Source organism: Pipistrellus hanaki, assembly GCF_964339955.1.
Source record: "Pipistrellus hanaki genome assembly, chromosome: 1".
Taxonomy (NCBI): Eukaryota; Metazoa; Chordata; class Mammalia; order Chiroptera; family Vespertilionidae; genus Pipistrellus; species Pipistrellus hanaki.
In genome coordinates, this window is record NC_140503.1 from 70,935,666 (window position 1) to 70,953,819 (window position 18,154).

Genomic DNA, 18,154 nt, shown 5'->3' on the forward strand with positions numbered 1-18,154 from the left:
TATGAATCTATATTAGCAAGTGTTTTAGCATATTTAAAATCTGCTCTCCAATCTAAAAAAGCTTTAGTGCAGTGATTTCAAAATCTATACATGAGAACCCATTGGAGAACCAACTTAAAAATACAGATCACTGCATTCCATCCTAAAACTATTGAATCTGAATCTGTGGGAGTAGAATCCCACCATTATTTCAAAGGGACAGATTCAAATGCAGTAGGTCTGTTTTAATAACAAAAAAAAATGTATTTAACTGATGGTAAGCTCAGGAAATAAATAACTCTCAACAACACAGAAAAAGCTATGAGCCTGTACAAGTATTTTTAATTCATAAATTTAGATATTTGTGATGGTATCCCTACCCCTGATCTCTCAGCCCCAAATGAATGGCGAGGGTCTCCCATATAAAATCTGAGAAAATGAGACCAAGGTGAACAAATACTTGTAAACATAGCTGCTAGTACTTATAATGTTTAACTTTATGGAAATTTTTCCTTCTAGCCTCTCTGTTTACTCCCTTTCCTTCCCAATATCATTCTAAGAATCCCTCTGAAAAAATTGGACATACCTTTTCCAATAAGGGATTTTTCCTTTATTTGAAGAATACAGAAAGGGCAAGCAGACAGCAGAAATCTATAAGACGCCTTTCATGTGGTCCATGACCCACTCACCTCCCCGTTGTCCTTGTCAATACTGTGAGACTCGTCCAATATCCTGTCCACCTCCACGTAGTCCGGATTGAAGGGCTCTTCATCCTGGAGAAGTTAGGGAAGCCAACAATAAGATCAAAAGGAAGGGCCACATTTTCATATCAAATCTCATAAACCTACCTGTGTCTGCATACATCTTCTTGCCTGTTACCATAAAGTGTCTCTTCTCCCTAACTGGCCATTCTCTCCATATATGCTTTGGTTTAATCCTTTCTCAACTTTTTAGGAATCTCTCTCTACTGTATCATTCCCATAAACATACAAATATGTTCTATTTGACAGCTTAAAAAGACTTCTCTTGACTCTTCATTCCCCTGCACTTATTTTTCTGTTCTGCTTTCTACTTGAACTTTCTAAGAATTCTAAATATCCATTTCATCACCTCCTTCTTTATTTCCTAGCACTTACCACAACTTGAGTTATTTTTTAATCTCCCTCCCCGGACAGTGAGGTGCATGCAAACACAGACCTTGCCTGGTTTGTCTACCATAGTGACTAGCACATAATAAATGATGAATAAATGAATGACTAATCTGATTAACCGCCTACCTATAAAAGGCAGATTTAAATGGCATCTGAGTTAGCAGAGCTCAGTTCAATGGTCACAAACTGTACATCTAACACCAGCTGGAATGGGATTAGCTCCTTTGTACATTTCACAAACTAGGCTTTAAAAGAACAGGGATGAAAAACGCAACCCGATTATTGTTATTTTAATGTAAAAAGAAATTATAAAGCCTACATGGTCCTACTTGCCCTAGGTAATGTGGAAAATAATTCATTTATGGGCAAACCTGGTGGTATAAAGTTAACTTCATTAGATGTATTCAGCCAGAACTGTTTTTTAGCAGAAGCTACCCATTATTCCATCTCTCAGTATTTTTTTACTAGATCTTATCCCCTTTATCTCTCAGAAGCTTTGAAAAATAATCCTTTTTCTCAAGGCACTTAGTACTCTAGATAAATATATAGAGATGAAAAATCCCAGTTTGGCAAAGGGAATGTACCCAAAACTTTCAAAGCAAAACTGAGAGCTAAATATGGCTAAAGAGACCCTTATGCATGCTCCAGTGTTTAGTAGTAACATTATATATGGGAAATTAAAGTTCCTTTATCACTATTTCGAGTTATACTGGATTAGAAATTTGAGAAAATAAATGCTGTCTCTTAATGATCTGGTTGCGTATGGCTACTGATACCATCAACTGCTAAAGACCGACATTATAGGAATAAGAATGCCTCAGGTAGACCAGGAGCTGGTTTATCATCCGTGTTGAAAATACTTCATGACCATTGAGCAAGTCAACATTAAAATACCCTATAATTTATTAAAAAGATCATATTTAGACCTGGCAAAATTCTGCATGGGACAATTAAGGCAAGTTCAAAATCTAATACATATACTCATGTATACAAAGCAACTGTAAGTCTTTTAAAGAACCAGTCAAGGTTGATAACCCCACTAACTTAAGTTTCTATAAAATAAATAGGCAATACCTATTCCTAATTACCTCATGGAAGAAGTGTCTCATCTGAGCCATTTTGGTTTTGAAGCGCTTTAGTTTTTGATGGATCCTCTTATCTTTCTCTAGTTGAGAGATGGTAGCCCATTCACAGTGCAGATAGGAACTGAAGGGGATGGAAATAGTCAATCATGGTGTAAGAAAGGGAAACTGACAGGCTATTATTTGAGATATGGGGATTAGTAAGAAACAGACATAATGACTACAAGCTTAAATCGAAGATACCCTCTTAAATTGCATTAAGCACACAAACCACCTGGTTGGAAGTGGCTTAAAAGTTCCATTTCTAACAACCACCCAAATGCTAATTCTACTGATCCATGGATTACACTTTGAGTATCAAGGTCTTAATGTTAGAATAAGGCATAGAGGATCACAAAGGATTTTATCAGAAACCACCCTTATCCCACCTTCCTTTGGGAAACTAAGAGTCATGTCAATTCCTAAACTTCTCTCTGAATAGCCACTTTTCCTCACTAAAAACAATTTGGGCTAGGAGACTATAAAAAAGAGACCCATTCCCACCCAGGATAGACTATACAGGAGAACTTTTTACAACCCTGTGGAGTTTGGGGTAAAAAGTTTTTTGTACAGATCACATACTAGTTCTTGTACTTGACAAAGAATTCTTCAGCTTCAGTATATTGTCCAGAAGGAAGCTGAGAAGAAAAAATTTACAGTTATTAATACTTGGTTAAAGAAGGAACCTTTAATTTTAACCATACATAGTAGAACTTCCTATGAATGCTCCCAGAATATATTATTGACTTCGGGATTAAAAAACCTGGTACTTCAATACTAAAGGTGTGATAGAAAAAAAAATAAGCCTTTACCCATTATAAACATATAAGCAAAAGAAGAGGAAATAAGACGGTTACTATTTTCAAGCTAACATTCCTCCATTATCTCTTTTAACTACACTGTAGCAATTATCCTGACATCCAAAGGTGCTCATTAAATAAAGCCTATGAATGTAGTATTGGTTGACATAAAGACAGAGGCTTCCATATGGGATAACATAGATAGATTTGGGGAATATCATGCAAAGTGAAATAAGTCAGATAAAATAGGGCAAGATCCTCATATGTGGGATATGAAACAGAAAGCAACAAATGAAGTCATACTAGTAGACACAGACAACAGTATGGTATTACCAGAAGAGAAGGGCATAGGGAGAGGTTAAAGAGGGTGAAGTGGGTCAAGTACATGGCAATAGAAGGAGACTAGACTTTGGGCGTTGAGCATATAATACAATATACAGATGATACAATATACAGATTATAGAACTGTGCACCTGAAACATATACATTGTTATTACCTAATGTCACCCCAATAAATTTAATTAAAAAAAAGAAGACGATGATGACAGAGGTCTCACCTCCTTCTTCACAATCCGCATAGAAAGCACTTTGTCCACAATGGCTGCATCTTCTTCACTGGGATTCTCCTGTAGCAAAAGATGCAGTTAATAGAGTGTGTGACCAGCAAGACAAACCTGACAGAATGCTTAAGTTGACAGCTTACCACAAAGAACTGCATGGAAGGCAAAGTCTCGCCATCTGGTTCCTGCACTGGTTCAGGAAGGATAGGCTCAGTTTTTATTGGACCAGTTACATCCACTTCTTCTTCTTCATCATCTGTGATCTTTATATCCAGGTCCTCTGTATATTTTTTTCGCTTAACTTGACGATTTGAGCGTCTCTTCTTATAAAGACAAAAATTATTAAATTACCTTTAAAGAATAGTTTTAGTTTAAATTTTAAAGTGTTTTGTTTTATTAGATAGAATCATACTATATGTATTGTTCTTGTTATTATTTTTCTAGTTAACAATGTTTCTTAGAGGTGTTTTCCATAACAATAAATTTTAGATCTTCCATATTCTTTCAAGTGGTTGAAAACTTTTTTAAAATATATTTTTTATTGATTTCAGAAAGAAAGGGAGAGGGAGAGAGAGACAGAAACATTAATGATGAGAGAGACTCATTGATCGGCTGCCTCCTGCATGCTTCCCACTGGGGATTGAGCCCACAACCCGGGTATACGTCTTGACTGCGAATTGAACCGTGACCTCCTGGTTCATAGGTTGGTGTTCAACCACTGAGCCACGCCAGCCAGGCAATAAAAAATTTTTAATTAAATAATTTAAGTAATATTTGGGAGATCATGATAAAAAAAAAAAAAAAACTAGGGAAAATCGCCCTGGCTGGTTTTTGTCAGTGGTTAGAGCGTCAGCCCATGCAGAGGACAGTTGCAGGTTTGATTCCCGGTCAAGGCTCATACCTGGGTTGCAGATCTGATCCCTGCTTCAGGCGAGGAAGTATAGAGGCAACTGATGTGTCTCTCGTAGAGATGTGTATCTCTCTCTCTCTCTCTCTCTCTCTCTCTCTCTCTCTCTCTCTCTCTCTTTCTCTCTCTCCTCCCTCCTTCCATTGCACTTAAAAATCAATGAAAAAATATCCTCACTCCTTGGATGAGAATTAAAAAAAAAAAAAAGAAAAGAAAGATAAGGGGATCTTAATTGGTATGGCTCAATGGATAGGGCATTGGCCTGAGGACTAAAAGGTTGTGGGTTCAATTCCAGTCAAGGCAAATATCTCGGTTGCAGGTCTGATTCACTGCCCTGATCCAGGCATGTGTGGAAGGCAACCAATTGATGTGTCTCTCTCACATTGAAGTTTTTCTCTCTCTGTCTCTCCCCCTCCCTTCCACTCTCTCTATAAAAATCAATGGAAAAATATCCTGGGGTGAGGTTTATCAACAAACAAACAAACAATCAAACAAATAAATGCAGAGAAAGAGATTGTCTTTAAATCATAATTCTATCACCTGAACACACAAGTGTATCAAATGAGTTACTATAAGCAGAATTTCTGAAATTGACCAAACTTGCTTGGCATAAAATCTATTTTTAAAAATTAATAGCATTCCTACATAGATACAAGCAGAAAATATAATGAATTTATGAAAGAAAGATATCTACAGGATAAAATTTAATAAAAATATATAAAATCTATACAATGAAAACTTTAACACTAGGAAGACACAAAGACTTGAATAAATACTAATACATATTATTCTCGAAAAAGAACACTTAATTCTCCCTAATAACATAAATTTGACAAAATAAGATTAATAAAACTTTTAATGAGATAAGTTGATTCTGAAATTCAAATGGAGAAACAAACATTTAAGAATAAGCAGGAAAAATATGAAAAAGTAATAAGGGGCCTTAGCAGATATTAACAAAGCTTGCTATCTTTCCAGGGACAGGTAAACAGGTCAATTAAATAATGCCCAAATTAGACTAAAATATTTATGTAGATTAAGAATATGATAAAAATAACTCTGCTTATCAATGAGGAAAAAGTAGATATTTTATAAATGGGATTGGAAACAAAGGCCTAGCAGGCGCGATGGCAGGGCTGGGTGGGGACGGGTAATGTCTGCTATCGACCACCTGAGTTGGCGGCACTGGGAGGTCCCGGGAGATCCAGGCCCCGGGTTGTGCTGCTGGGTGTCTGTGTTCTGTCTCAGCCTCGCCTGCTCCCATGTGGGCAGCTTCTATGTGTGGAAGAGTGAGCGGCCCAGGGACCACTCTGCCGTCATCAAGCAGCGCTTCACCAGTGGCCTAGTGGTGTCCAGTCTCTGTCCCCTCTGCGTGCTACTCTGGAGGGAACTCACAGGCATCCAGCTCTCAATGGATTGCCCCTGTGACCTGGCAGATGGGTTAAAGGTTGTCTTAGCCCCTCACTCTTGGGCCCGCTGCCTCACAGACATACTTTGGCTTCGGAACCAAGTGATTGCACCCCTTACGGAGGAGCTAGTGTTTCAGGCCTGGGCCCTGCTGTGTTCACCTGCCCACTATTCTTTGGAGTTGCCCATTTTCACCACATTTTCGAGTAGCTTCAATTCCGTCAGAGCAGTGTGGGGAACATCTTCTTGTTTGCAGGTTCCAGTTCTCCTACACAGCTGTCTTTGGTGCCTACACTGTTTTCCTCTTTATCCGTACAGGACACCTGATTGGGCTGGTTCTCTGCCACTCCTTCTGCAATTACATGGGTTTCCCTGCTGTATGTACAGCCCTGGAACATCCACAGAGGTGGCCCCTGCTGGCAGGCTATGCCCTGGGTGTAGGACTCTTCCTGCTTCTACTCCAGCCCCTAAAGCAGTCTTCCCCTTTGTGTGCCTCTGGAGCAAGCAGGGGGCTGAGAGGCTCCCCTGTGCTCCTGGACCCATGCTTCTGTACACCTATGAGCTCTTTTTTATTTTTAAAAATATATGTATTTTATTGATTTTTCACAGAGAGGGAGAGGGATAGAGAGTTAGAAACATCGATGAGAGAGAATCATCGATCAGCTGCCTCCTGCACACCCCCTACTGGGGATGTGCCCGCAACCAAGGTACATGCCCTTGATCGGAATCGAACACGGGACCTTCCAGTCCGCAGGCCGACACTCTATCCATTGAGCCAAACCGGTTTCGGCTACCTATGAGCTCTTATGGGCTCCTCAGCCCATCCCCATAAGGGGTGGTGTTGGCTGGGGTCCCAAGATCTCAGGAATTCTTGTAGGGGATTGAAGCCAGAGCTAGTTAAATCCCAGGGACCAAGAAAAAGGAGCAGATAGCCAAAAGGTTCGGCCCCACTTGAAAGGGGAGTGAGGAGCAGGCCCCAGGAGCTGTGCACTCCCTCCCTCACTGTGGACTGCTGCTTCTCTCAGCTCCTCTATCCTTGAAAAGCTACTGAGGGATAGAATGTACAGAACCCCTTCGCCCCCCAACTTCTTCCCAGGGTTTTCTCACTATCTTTTTGCATCAGAACTTTGTATTGGGATATTAAAGAGATTTAACTTGGGTAACATGGAAAGAAAAAAAAGAAAGAAAACAAAGGACTAGCATCTAAATGATGAAAGAAAAAAATTACAAAAGGATCCAAGATTTAATAATAAAACAGACTCATTTCTATATAATCCATTATAAACAAGGATGAAACAAATAATAAAACTGATGCAGCCCAGCCAGTGTGCCTTTGTGGTTCCCATTCCCAGTCAGGGGACATACCCAGGTTGCAGGCTCCATCCCCAGTAAGCTGGTCAATGATCCTCTATCATCAATGATATTTCTATCTCTCCCTTTTCCTCCCTTTCTAAAATAAAAAATGTATATTTAAAGAAAAAAAAACTGATGCAGAAAATACTATATAATTTCCTAAGAATAAATACTTTTATAGGGATCTCATTTTATTTTTTAAAGATTTTAAAGTTGATTTCTAGAGAGGAAGGGAGAGAGAGAAAAACATTGATGAGAGAGTGAAACATTGATTGGCTGCCTCCTGAATGCCCCTTATTGGGGATTGAGCTCACAAGGGCATGTGCCCTGACTGGGAATCAAACCAGCAACCCGTAGGTGCACAGGAACTCACACACAGTTCGTGAGAGTATATATGGGCATGACCTCTATAGAAGAAAAATTGACAATATCCTTTGATCCAGCAATTCCACTTCAAAAATATTACCCTACAGATAAATTTGTACAAATCTCTGTAACATTACTTGTGGTAGAAGACTAATGAATTGGTTAAACAAATATGGCATAGTCAAGGAATGGAATACTGTCAACAAGACACAACTACACCTGGGGGTGCACATAACCCACAAGAAACATTCCTGGAGCACAGACCTCAGATGATCTAGACTCAAAATGGATAAAATACTTAAATATAAGTAAACACAAACACACACACACACACACACACACACACAAATCCAGAAGACATAGGCAGTAAAATCTCTGACATCTCTCTTAGCCATGCTTTTGTCAATACCACTCCTAGTGGTCAGGGAAATAAAGGAAAAAAATAAACACACAGGACTACATCAAACTAAAAAGCTTCTGCACAGCAAAATGAAAAGAGAGCCTACTGTATGGAAGAACATATTTGCCAATCAATGATACATCTGATACAACTTATAAAACTAAACACCCAGAAGACAAACAATCCAATTAAAAAACAGGCAAAGAACCTGAATAGACACTTCTCTAAAGGGGACATACACAGCCATAACTGGTTTGGCTCGGTGGATAGAGCATTGGCCTGCGGGTCCCAGATTCGGTTCTGGCCAAGGGCATGTACCTTGGTTGTGGGCACATTCCCAGTGGGAGGTGTGCAGGACGCAGCTGATCAATGTTTCTCTCTCATCAATGCTTCTAGCTCTTTCTCCCTCTCCCTTCCTCTCTGTAAAGAAATCAATAAAATATTAAAAAAAAAAAAAAAGAGGACATACAGATGGCCAGTAGACATATAAAAAAGTGCCCAAAGTCACTAATTATCAAGAATGCAAATTAAAGCTACAAAGACATATCATCTCACACCTGTGAGAATGGCTATCATCAACAAACAAGAGTGGATGTGGAGAAAAGGACCTTAGTGGAGACTGATGCAGCCATTGGAAAAAACAATATGGAGTTTCTCAAAAAATTAAAAATGGAACTGCCTTTTGATTCAGTGATCCCACTTGTGGGAATAAATCCTAAAAAAACCAAAACACCAATCAGAAAGCATATATGCACCTGTATTCATAGCAGCATTACTTACAAAAGCCAAGATTGGAACTAGCCCATCAATACAAGAACAGATAGAAAAGCTGTGGTACATATACACGATGGAATATTATATGGCTACAAAAAGCACAAAATCTTACCCTTTGATACAACATGGATGGACCTCGAGATTATTATGCTAAGCAAAATAAGCCAGTCACAGAAAAACAAATATCATTTGATCTCACTTATAAGTGGAATTTAACTTAATGAATAAAATGAGGAACAAAATAAAACCTGAGGCATACATACATTGAACAGACTGACAGATTTCAGAGGGGAAATGCATGGGGCAGACTGAATGAAAGAAGGTAAAGACAATAGTCAAATAATATATATGCATAACTCATGGACACAGACAATAGTGTTGAGAGGGACAGAGGAAGGAATGCAGGGTCTGGGAGGAGGTGGGAAACATCTATAATAGTGTTAATAAAAATAAAGTAATAAACAAATGAAATACTATTAAACTATTTAAAAAGAATGGGGTACATTTACAATACCATATGTTGAAGATATGGAAATGGAACTCTCATTACGTGGAAATGTAAAATGACACAATCACTTTGGAAGCCAGTAAATTCTCATAAAGCTAACAGAGGCCTAATGCACAAAATTTGTGTACGGGAGGGGGGGGGGCCTCAGCCCAGCCTGCAACCTCTCCAATCCAGGACCCCTTGATGATGTCCGACTGCCGTGTTAGGCCCTATCCAGGGGATTGTGCCTAAACCGGCAGTCTGACATCCCTCTCACAATCTGGGACCACTGGCTCCTAACTGCTCACCTGCTTGCCTGCCTGATGGCTCCTAACTGCTCACCTGCCTACCTGCCTGATTGCCCCTAACTGACCCCCCTGCCCCTAACTGACCCCCTCATTGCCCTTCTGCCAGCCTGGTCACCCCCAACTGCCCCCCATCCCCCCACCCCGCTGGCCTGGTAGCCCCTTACTGCCCCTCCCCCCAGCCTGATCATCCCCAACTCCCCCCCCCACAGCCCCCCTGCTGGCCTGGTTGCCCCCAACTGGCCCCCCTCTGCTGGCCTGGTCACACCTCATTCTCCTCCCCGTCCCCCTTTCCGCCGGCCTGGTCATCCCTCACTGCCCCTACTGCCAGCCTGGTTGCTCCATGCAGCCTGCTGTTCAGTTGTTGTTGTCTTTGTGTTTTTTGTTTGTTCGTTTGTTTGTTTGTTTTTTACAGAGAGGAAGGGAGAGAGATAGAGAGCTAGAAGTTGATGAGAGAGAAACATCGACCAGCTGCCTCTTGCACACCCCCTACCGGGGATGTGCCCGCAACCAACATACATGCCCCTGACCGGAATCAAACCTGGGATCTTTCATTCCGCAGACCGACGCTCTACCACTGAGCCAAACCGGTTCCGGCAGCCTGCTGTTAAGTTGTTACTGTGAGGGCATCCTGACCAGTTTGCATATCACCCTTTTATTAGTATAGATATGATCATATGTTTACCCTACAGTCTATTCCATTCCCAGGTATTTAGCTATGAGATATGCAAAGCTATAACCACAAAATACTTGTATTAAGACTGTTCATGGAAGCTTTATTCATAATAGATCCAAACTGGAAACAACCCAACTGTTCATCAAGAGGAGAATGAATAAACATTGTGGTATATTCATAAAAATATTTCTCAAGAAAAAAATAGAATTAACTACTAATACATTATATACACTATTCTACATCTAGCTTTTTCTTTTAATGTGGAGAGTTTTCCAGATTAGCATACCTTACTCTACTTCATTGTTTTTAATTGCTATGTAGTGGTCTGTTACAAAAGTTTTCATAATTTTATTTAAGTATTTCTACACCAATGGACATTTAATATTTGTAACTATTTATTTGAGCCAAACTAACTACATCCTGGGAAGCAAGATCTCAGATGCTCCCTTGGCTATTCTTAATATTCCCCAGAAGACAAGCATCAGTTTGTCAATGTATTGAATGTATATTAAGAATGAAGGAAGGCACTGATAAATATTAATAGCTAGAGAGGTACTTAAGATTTGTTTAGTCCAAATCTCTATTTACAGAGGAGGAATACAGATACAGCTAAGTTAAGTAAACGGGCCAGGCCCAAAGAGTCTCCTGAATCTTAATACCAGGTTCTATCTATGGTTGGAAACTGGAGCCAAAGATGGCATCACAAGGCAGCAATCAGAGATAGAGAACTAAAGTTCTTCTGGTCTGGCTTCTTTTATTCTCTTCCAATGTTCCTTACCATCAAAAGGTAGGAAAAAAAACATTGCGCTTAAACACCCCAGTTCAGAGTCAGAACTCTTGAGTGTAGAAAAGGTAAGGCAAAAGGGATACTTCTACAAGAAACCAAAGTATAGATATATCCATGATAACAATCATGCAACATTTCATTTTTGTTTAGTGTTTAAAACACTAGAATTTAGGAAAATGAATATTGCTATTTTTACAGTAATATACTTTTTGCCTAAAAAGCAAACATGACCATGACCAGGTCCCATCTCTTTTACCTTTTAGGCCTATCTCTGGATTAGAAAACTGTTGAAATATGCATAGGCTTATAGTCTTTTAGTGTCTACTCCTAGCTTGACTCTCAGAATTAAACATGGTTTTTCTATAACTTCTATAGGGATTCTTTTACCTGAATGCTGCTTTCTTCATCTTCCCGGGGTGACTGGGCCGGCATGACTTCTACATCTGAATTATCAGATGAGGTATTACGTTTTCTCTTCTTACCCACCACAGGAGTGATGGTGCTAAAATGGAAAAAACAAAATCATTTTCAATGAGGACAAGGAAAATTTAGGAGTAAGAAAATATAAATTAATCTAAACCATTACAGATGAAGCTTTCAGATAGACAGAAGGATCTAGATCTTTAGTCTGTGGGGTGTCTGGCAAAGATTTTGGGGTCTCTAAACCACTGGCTGACCTCTATAACAGATTTGTCAAATCCTTACTACCACTGTATTTACTAATATCTGAGGCAAAGTAGCATAAGAGAGAAGAATGAATACTAAACTAAGAATTATAAGGCCTTATTTTACTTCCAGTTCTGTCACTAGCTGAGCATGTTTCCTCTTTTGTAAATATTGATGATACCTTGTCTGACAGTTGTTGAGGATCAACTAAAATAATAGACATGAAATTTGTTTTCTAAAAGCTAAAATATTATATACTAATATAAAGCATTATTATAATTTCACCATAAATGCTAAAAAATCCTAGGGAATAGAAGCTGAGGAGAAATGAGTGAAGCTGTAAGAGAGACATGAAAGAGAGAACACTCAGTGTGACAAGAATGACGTGGCAAGCACGGTGCAGTCAACACTGCTTAAGACTATCAGCAGCTGTCTTTTCTAGTTCACAGATGAGATGCAAGAACAGGGCAGCTATGTCTTCAGCAGCTCTTTTCCTAATGTGGGTGGTAGGGGGATATCGAGGAACTCTTCGCACTACAGCGATACCAAATCAGGAAGAATATATGAAAACATAGTCACAGTTTTTAAATGTAACCCCAAACACAAGGATCTTTTCCTGTGCCTTAGTGATTCTCTTTCAAAATATGCAAATTTCTGTTTAACAAATCATGTGAGCATTAAGACAGAAAAGAAAGGCCTTATTATCTTCTCTGACAGACACCAGCAGACAGATCACTTAGAACTATGTTGCTGCTAAATACAAGTATTTCCTCTCAGCGTTAATGTAAAAATGAGTGCACTGCCCTCAAATGTCCCATCAGAGTACCAAAGGGTAGTACTTACTTCAGCTTACTCTTGCCCTTGGTTTTGGAGGTACCAGATGTTTTGCTCTTCTTTGGCTTTTCTTCCTTGAGCCTCTCCCCACCGCTCTTTTTCCTGCGTTTCTTTTCACCTTCCTCCTCAGGCCTAACGCTGGGCAACTCATCCTCATTCAGGACTCGAGGTATGTTCTGCTCACCTCGAGCACGGGCCCTAGCAATGGCTTCTGCTACAATCCGATTTGCTTTCTCTTGTTTCTTCTGGTGCTCCAGCCTGCGGTTTTCCTCCATTCCTGTCTTACCCCCCATATGAGGAGCAGAGCTTGCTGGTGAGGACAGAGCCGCCACTTCACTGGCACTCAGGACTTTCACTACAGAAAGTCCAGAAGAGGCCCCTTGGGAAGAGCTAGCCTATAGAAATGAAAACACTAAAATGTCAACATGCTTGTAGGTAAATAAAACAGCTTTGAAGCAGGTGTGGCAGAAACTTTAGTTCTCTAATTCCTCAAGAATCAGTTCAGACCCAAATCCCACTAAATCTGGACACCTTTTTTTTTTTTTTTTTTTCCCCCCGTGGGTAGGGGATAAAAAACAACAAGAATTGTGCCAAGTTAGCCTTGGCTGGCATGATTCAGTGGTTAGAGTATCAGCCTCCGCACCAAAGGGTCATGCGTTTGTTTCTTGGTCAAGGGCAGTACCCGGGTTGCAGGTTCGATCCCTGGCCCCAGGTATGTCCCTGTCAAGTCAGGTCCAGGTCAGGGAACATGAAGGAGGCAACCAATCAATGTGTCTCTCTCACATCAATGTTTCTCTCTCTTTTTTCCTCCATCCCTTCTTTCCCCTATCTCTAAAAATCAATGGAACAAAGATCCTCTAGTAAGATGTTTTTTTAATTGTGCCAAATTAAACTTCAATAACCTTTAGCCATGCTCCCAATGTCAATACCCATCTCCATTATTCTAGAAAATGTTCACACAATATAGCTAATACTGGTCTTTGGATTTAAAGTAAAAAAACCTCAAATTTTACTCTTAGCCTACCTTTTATCTCCCTGGAGGGTAGGAGGAGTGATAATCACTTGGCCTCATTAAGACTATTTATTTATCTTTCAGATGAAGATATTAAAACCATCTTTATTTCAGAAAGGTAGAAAAAGATTGTAAATGAAACAACTCAAGGACAAATACGAGATAAATCACCCCTTATCCCAAAGCCAACAATAACCTCAAACCTTTCCATACTATAATTAAATCAAGGTTTCAATGGGTGAAAGAAATGAAAGTCTATGTCTCAGTTCAGAGGTATGAGTCTAGACTGGCCCTCACCAAGGAGTGGTTGCTGAGGGTACAAGCAAGGGACTAAGGTCTATTTTCCTCCCTTACCATGTAAGTCTCACCTGTGGCTGTAGTACCACCTTGAGAGGTACTGAAAGTCTTTGTCCTGGACTCTGTCCTGGTCCCATTATCTGAGCCTGCTGCACAGAGGAGAGTGTTACCGGCTGGGTTGAGGGTGGCTGCTGGGGCTGCGGCTGTGATGACGGAGGCTGGGGTACAATCTGGATTTTCTGCTGTGGCTGCTGCACCTGTAGCTGGATAGTTACTACTTTGGCGGGCTGCCCCTGGGCATTCTTGGCTTGAGTGAGGGCTGCTAGTTGGTTGCCCTGTAACACTATCTTCCCTGGGAGGCTCCCTAACACGACATGCCGATGTCCTTGAGGACCTCCAGACTGTGGCTGCTGGAGGACCAGGGTGATGCGTTTCGATTCACCCTAAAGTGAAGAAAGGAAATTGCAGGAAGTTCATTAAAGAATAATATACACCTAAATATTTACAGCAGTATTCCTCATTCTAAAAACATAAAAACTGAGAGGTAGAACAAAGTATAATTCATTTTGTTCATCCTCCTATCTGTCTTGATAGAATCTTTTCTGTAGCACAGGTATCAAGCCTATTTTTAAAAAACTCCTGATACGAGGGTTATCTTCTAAGGTAGTCATTCCACTTTTTGGAACTCTATTAGAACAAAAGTCCATATTGAACTGAAATCCACTTTCTTATAGATTCTTCCTACAAGTCTTACTTATCTTACTACTACTGCCCTCCCTCCTCAACTCTTTGGCCCTTTTTTCAGAGGCAAGAGCCTCTATTTTCTTAGAATAGAAGCTAGCCTTTTCAATAGGCAAAGCAGGAGGAGGACAATCAGTAATAAGAACAGGGGAAAGGTACACGTAGCTTATCTAAGTCTTACAAATATAAATACTTTTCCCCAAAAATGATTCTGTGTTCCCACGGCATCCTATATTCCTCATAAAACTTTCTATCATACATTATTGTGAATTCTTGTCTAGCCATCTGTCTTGCCTGACAGACAGTGAGCTCTGCAAGTAAAGGACTGTAGCTTCTGGTTCAGTATCAGCTAGGAGGTAGTGTAAATAGGTAGTAAGGGTTAAAAAAAATGTTAACACTAACTGCTTCTACCTGATAAGCAGTTAAGAACGTGGATGTCAACACTAACTGATAAAAAGCACAGATGGAATTTATTCAGGATTTCCTAGAGCTAGCTCTGTGTGCTCTCTCTCACACAGTTGCTGGGCCCTCTACTAAACCAAAATTCACCTCCCCCTTTCACTCAAGTCACCTGAGTAGGTGTAGAGGTCAGTGTAACTGCAGGCTTCAGTGGGGGCCCAGAGGCCCCAGGGTTTCCAGCAGGAGCTGAACCCTTAACTGGCTGTAGGACCAGCTGCTTTACTGGTCGGCTGGGCTGGACAATGCGCTGAACAGTAGCCTGGTTCCCAGGGACCTTGGCGGCCAATACTGTATTACCAGAGACAATGGAAACACCTGGTCGAAGGGGAGTGCCGGTTAGCACTTTGGTAAAAGTGACTTTTCCACCATTGGCTGTGCCAGCCACTAGGGGCTGAGCTGTGCTGGTGATACCTTGGGCCTGAATTTGTGCCACATGGGCACCAGTGACTGAGGAGCTTGGTGGGGCTTTAAGGATAACAATCTTAGGGGCTGACTGAGGCGGTTGCCCTCCAGGACTACCAGAGGACACAGCTGTGGCAGAGACACCCATGAAAGGATTCCCTTGGCTCAGGATCTCCTGGTCCTTGGAGACCTGCAAAAGTCCTGATGTTGGCGCTGGTGTCTGTAAGACAGGTTGGGCTGGCTGCTCCTGGCTGACGGGCTGAGTGGTATAATCATGCAAGGTTAAAGATTCTGGAGCTGGAGCTGTTGATTCCTTGGGAAGTTCTGTGGGGGCTGCTTCCTCTGGTGGGGAGACCAGGTCACTTGCTGATGGATTCCCCACATCACCACCTCCACCATCCTGGTTCATCTGATCCAAGGAGTCCAGAGAGCTTGGTAGTCCAAGGGCTTCCTCAATGGGGTCTTGTGTGACCTGGTTGAAGCTGTCATCAGTCAGAGAGTCCAGGCCAAATAAATTCGGGTCATCAAACAGATCCATGATGGGGTCTGCCATCTTGGGAAAGCAATGGAGGATACTTGCCCCAAGATCTAGGGAGGGAAGGGGAGGGGGGGTACTGGCTCTCCCCTCCCCTCCCCTATTAAGAAAAAAATGTACACAATGGAAGACTACTCTTCAGGTAAAGAGGCAAGAAACAAGTGCATGTCAGATTGTCCTGACCTTCATGGAGCAAGATGGCTAGGTCTTCAGAGGAAGATGGTAGAACTCCTGTTGAGGGAAGACAAATGAAAAATAAGCAAAGTAGGTGACCCCAGAAAAAATTTCTTCTTCTTAGGTTACTACCCTTAATGTCAAATCACATCAAAATAATAAGAGGGAAACATGGGTAATCTGAGGCAGAAATAAAGAAGAAACACCCACATTTCTACTTCAAAACTGAAACAAACAAACAAAAAAATAATTTTAAAAAAACCCTCAACCTCCTTTTTGGACCCTTACACCTATTCACTTTGAAGCTTCTGTCTGTCAAGATCATTCAGATGTCTTTGTCCATTTCTTTTTACAATTATTCTTAGGTAAAGATCAGAAAATTTAATAGTCATTCACCTTCTACTTAGGTTTTTTTAAGTTGACAGACCTTAATGAATATACCAACAGCATTTCAGTGGCTACAGATAGAAGTTTCTGAATATATTGTATTTTATAAATTTCCCTTGTATTTTAGATACTTTTACTTACTAATGGCAAAAAATAATGCCTTTAACCAAGCTCATAGTACAATCTTGCTAATAAGGTTATAGTGTAATTTTACCTAGGAAGTTTTGTGAAGTTTATTCTAGTTAAAATATTAATTAACCTACACATAGTATTTGTTTTGAATCCCCTCCCCCTTTTCTCATATTTAAGATAAAAACTTAGAACACACCATCACACCCCTAACCTCTCTCACAGCTGAAATCTTTCCCACCCTCATAGGTCTTCTCCTCCAGAAGGTGAGCCCCTTTAACAAAAGAACAGTCTGTGATGACCTGGTCCCTCTCCTTCTTTAAATATCACAGCACTGTTTACACTTTATTGAAAGTAATTATATCTAAAATTATACTAAAATTATGAGTCTCTTGTTCATATCCTCTGAAGGCCCAAATGGTTCCCTCGTGCAAATCATAAAAAGCTGCCTGCTCCTGAAGATGCTTGTCTGCCATCTGCTGGAAAACTGTCATATTATCAGTGTTGATAATGAATATGTACAATGTACACTCTGCACAGTCCTGCATGGTGGCCCAGCTCCTCCTTCACAGACACAAAAAAGGTCCTGATAATGGGGACCACGTCTTATTTATTTGTGGATGCCTAAAGAATCAGCAGGATATCATATATACAGTAAATACTAAAAAAAATATTTAATGAATTAATGTTAGCTTGCTGTATCTGGTATGAACCATTCAGGCCTTACAGACACTTAATAGTATTCCCTAATTTTAAGATGAGACAATAGAAGAAAGCTTTCCATCTTGAAAATCTGTTCTACAAATAACGGAAAGTATGTTTACTAAATCCACAGCTAGGGCTTCAAGTTCATGAGAATGCTGGAAAAAGGAAAAACTAAGAAAAGAGATTATAAGTACATCAGCAATAATTAAACTATATAAAAAAAAAGTTGTATCTGTTCTTTGTCATATGATGTCAATATTTGACAAGCTTGGAAAGCCTTGATTGATAAGACCATTTCTCCTAAGTTTTAGAGGCAGAAGAGAGGAAATTTGTCAGTGATACAGTATAGGCTTTACTGAAGAAGGCTTTTCCACACAATCCCAAAACTTTTCCTCTTCCTTAACCCATCCCAGTTATCCTCGCAAAACAATATAGTAACATGGGTAAATATGTCCTGGACACAGATAAAAAGAACGGACTCATCAGTAGCTGGTACATCAGTCAAAATTATGAAGTCTACATGACATCTCCACCAACGTTAAACAATTTACTCAAAATGGTGATCACACCCGGCCAGTGCGGCTCAATGGTTGACCATAGATCCATGAACCAAGAGGTCCCTGGCTTGATTCCTGGTCAGGGCATATGCCTGGGTTGCAGGCTCAATCCCGAGTGGGGGATGAGGGCATGAGCGGGTATGCAGGAGGCAGCCAATGGATGTATTTTTCTCATGGAAGTTT

At 40.5% G+C, this 18,154-nt stretch overlaps 1 protein-coding gene and 1 pseudogene across 7 annotated transcripts in view; one reads left to right on the forward strand and one right to left on the reverse strand.

Annotated features, from left to right (window-relative positions):
- Positions 1-18,154, reverse strand: part of CHD8 (chromodomain helicase DNA binding protein 8) — a 60,482-nt gene that overhangs the window by 25,586 nt on the left and 16,742 nt on the right. For 3 of the 6 annotated variants that reach the window (XM_084862725.1, XM_084862728.1, XM_084862727.1), the window contains exons 1-9: positions 15,195-16,072; positions 13,954-14,325; positions 12,583-12,968; positions 11,461-11,575; positions 3,755-3,934; positions 3,609-3,677; positions 2,834-2,889; positions 2,219-2,336; positions 669-752 (exon numbers count right to left, since the gene is read on the reverse strand). In XM_084862725.1, coding sequence (XP_084718851.1) covers positions 669-752; positions 2,219-2,336; positions 2,834-2,889; positions 3,609-3,677; positions 3,755-3,934; positions 11,461-11,575; positions 12,583-12,968; positions 13,954-14,325; positions 15,195-16,037 — 2,223 coding nt within the window. In that variant the 5' untranslated portion in view covers positions 16,038-16,072. Of the gene's footprint in view, positions 1-668; positions 753-2,218; positions 2,337-2,833; positions 2,890-3,608; positions 3,678-3,754; positions 3,935-11,460; positions 11,576-12,582; positions 12,969-13,953; positions 14,326-15,194; positions 16,251-18,154 lie in introns of those variants that run through there. The other 3 variants (XM_084862729.1, XM_084862730.1, XM_084862726.1) reach the window with 2 other exon arrangements.
- On the forward strand, positions 5,672-6,636 carry LOC311612020 (CAAX prenyl protease 2-like; annotated as a pseudogene). The gene has a single exon. The product of its transcript is annotated as a CAAX prenyl protease 2-like (transcript).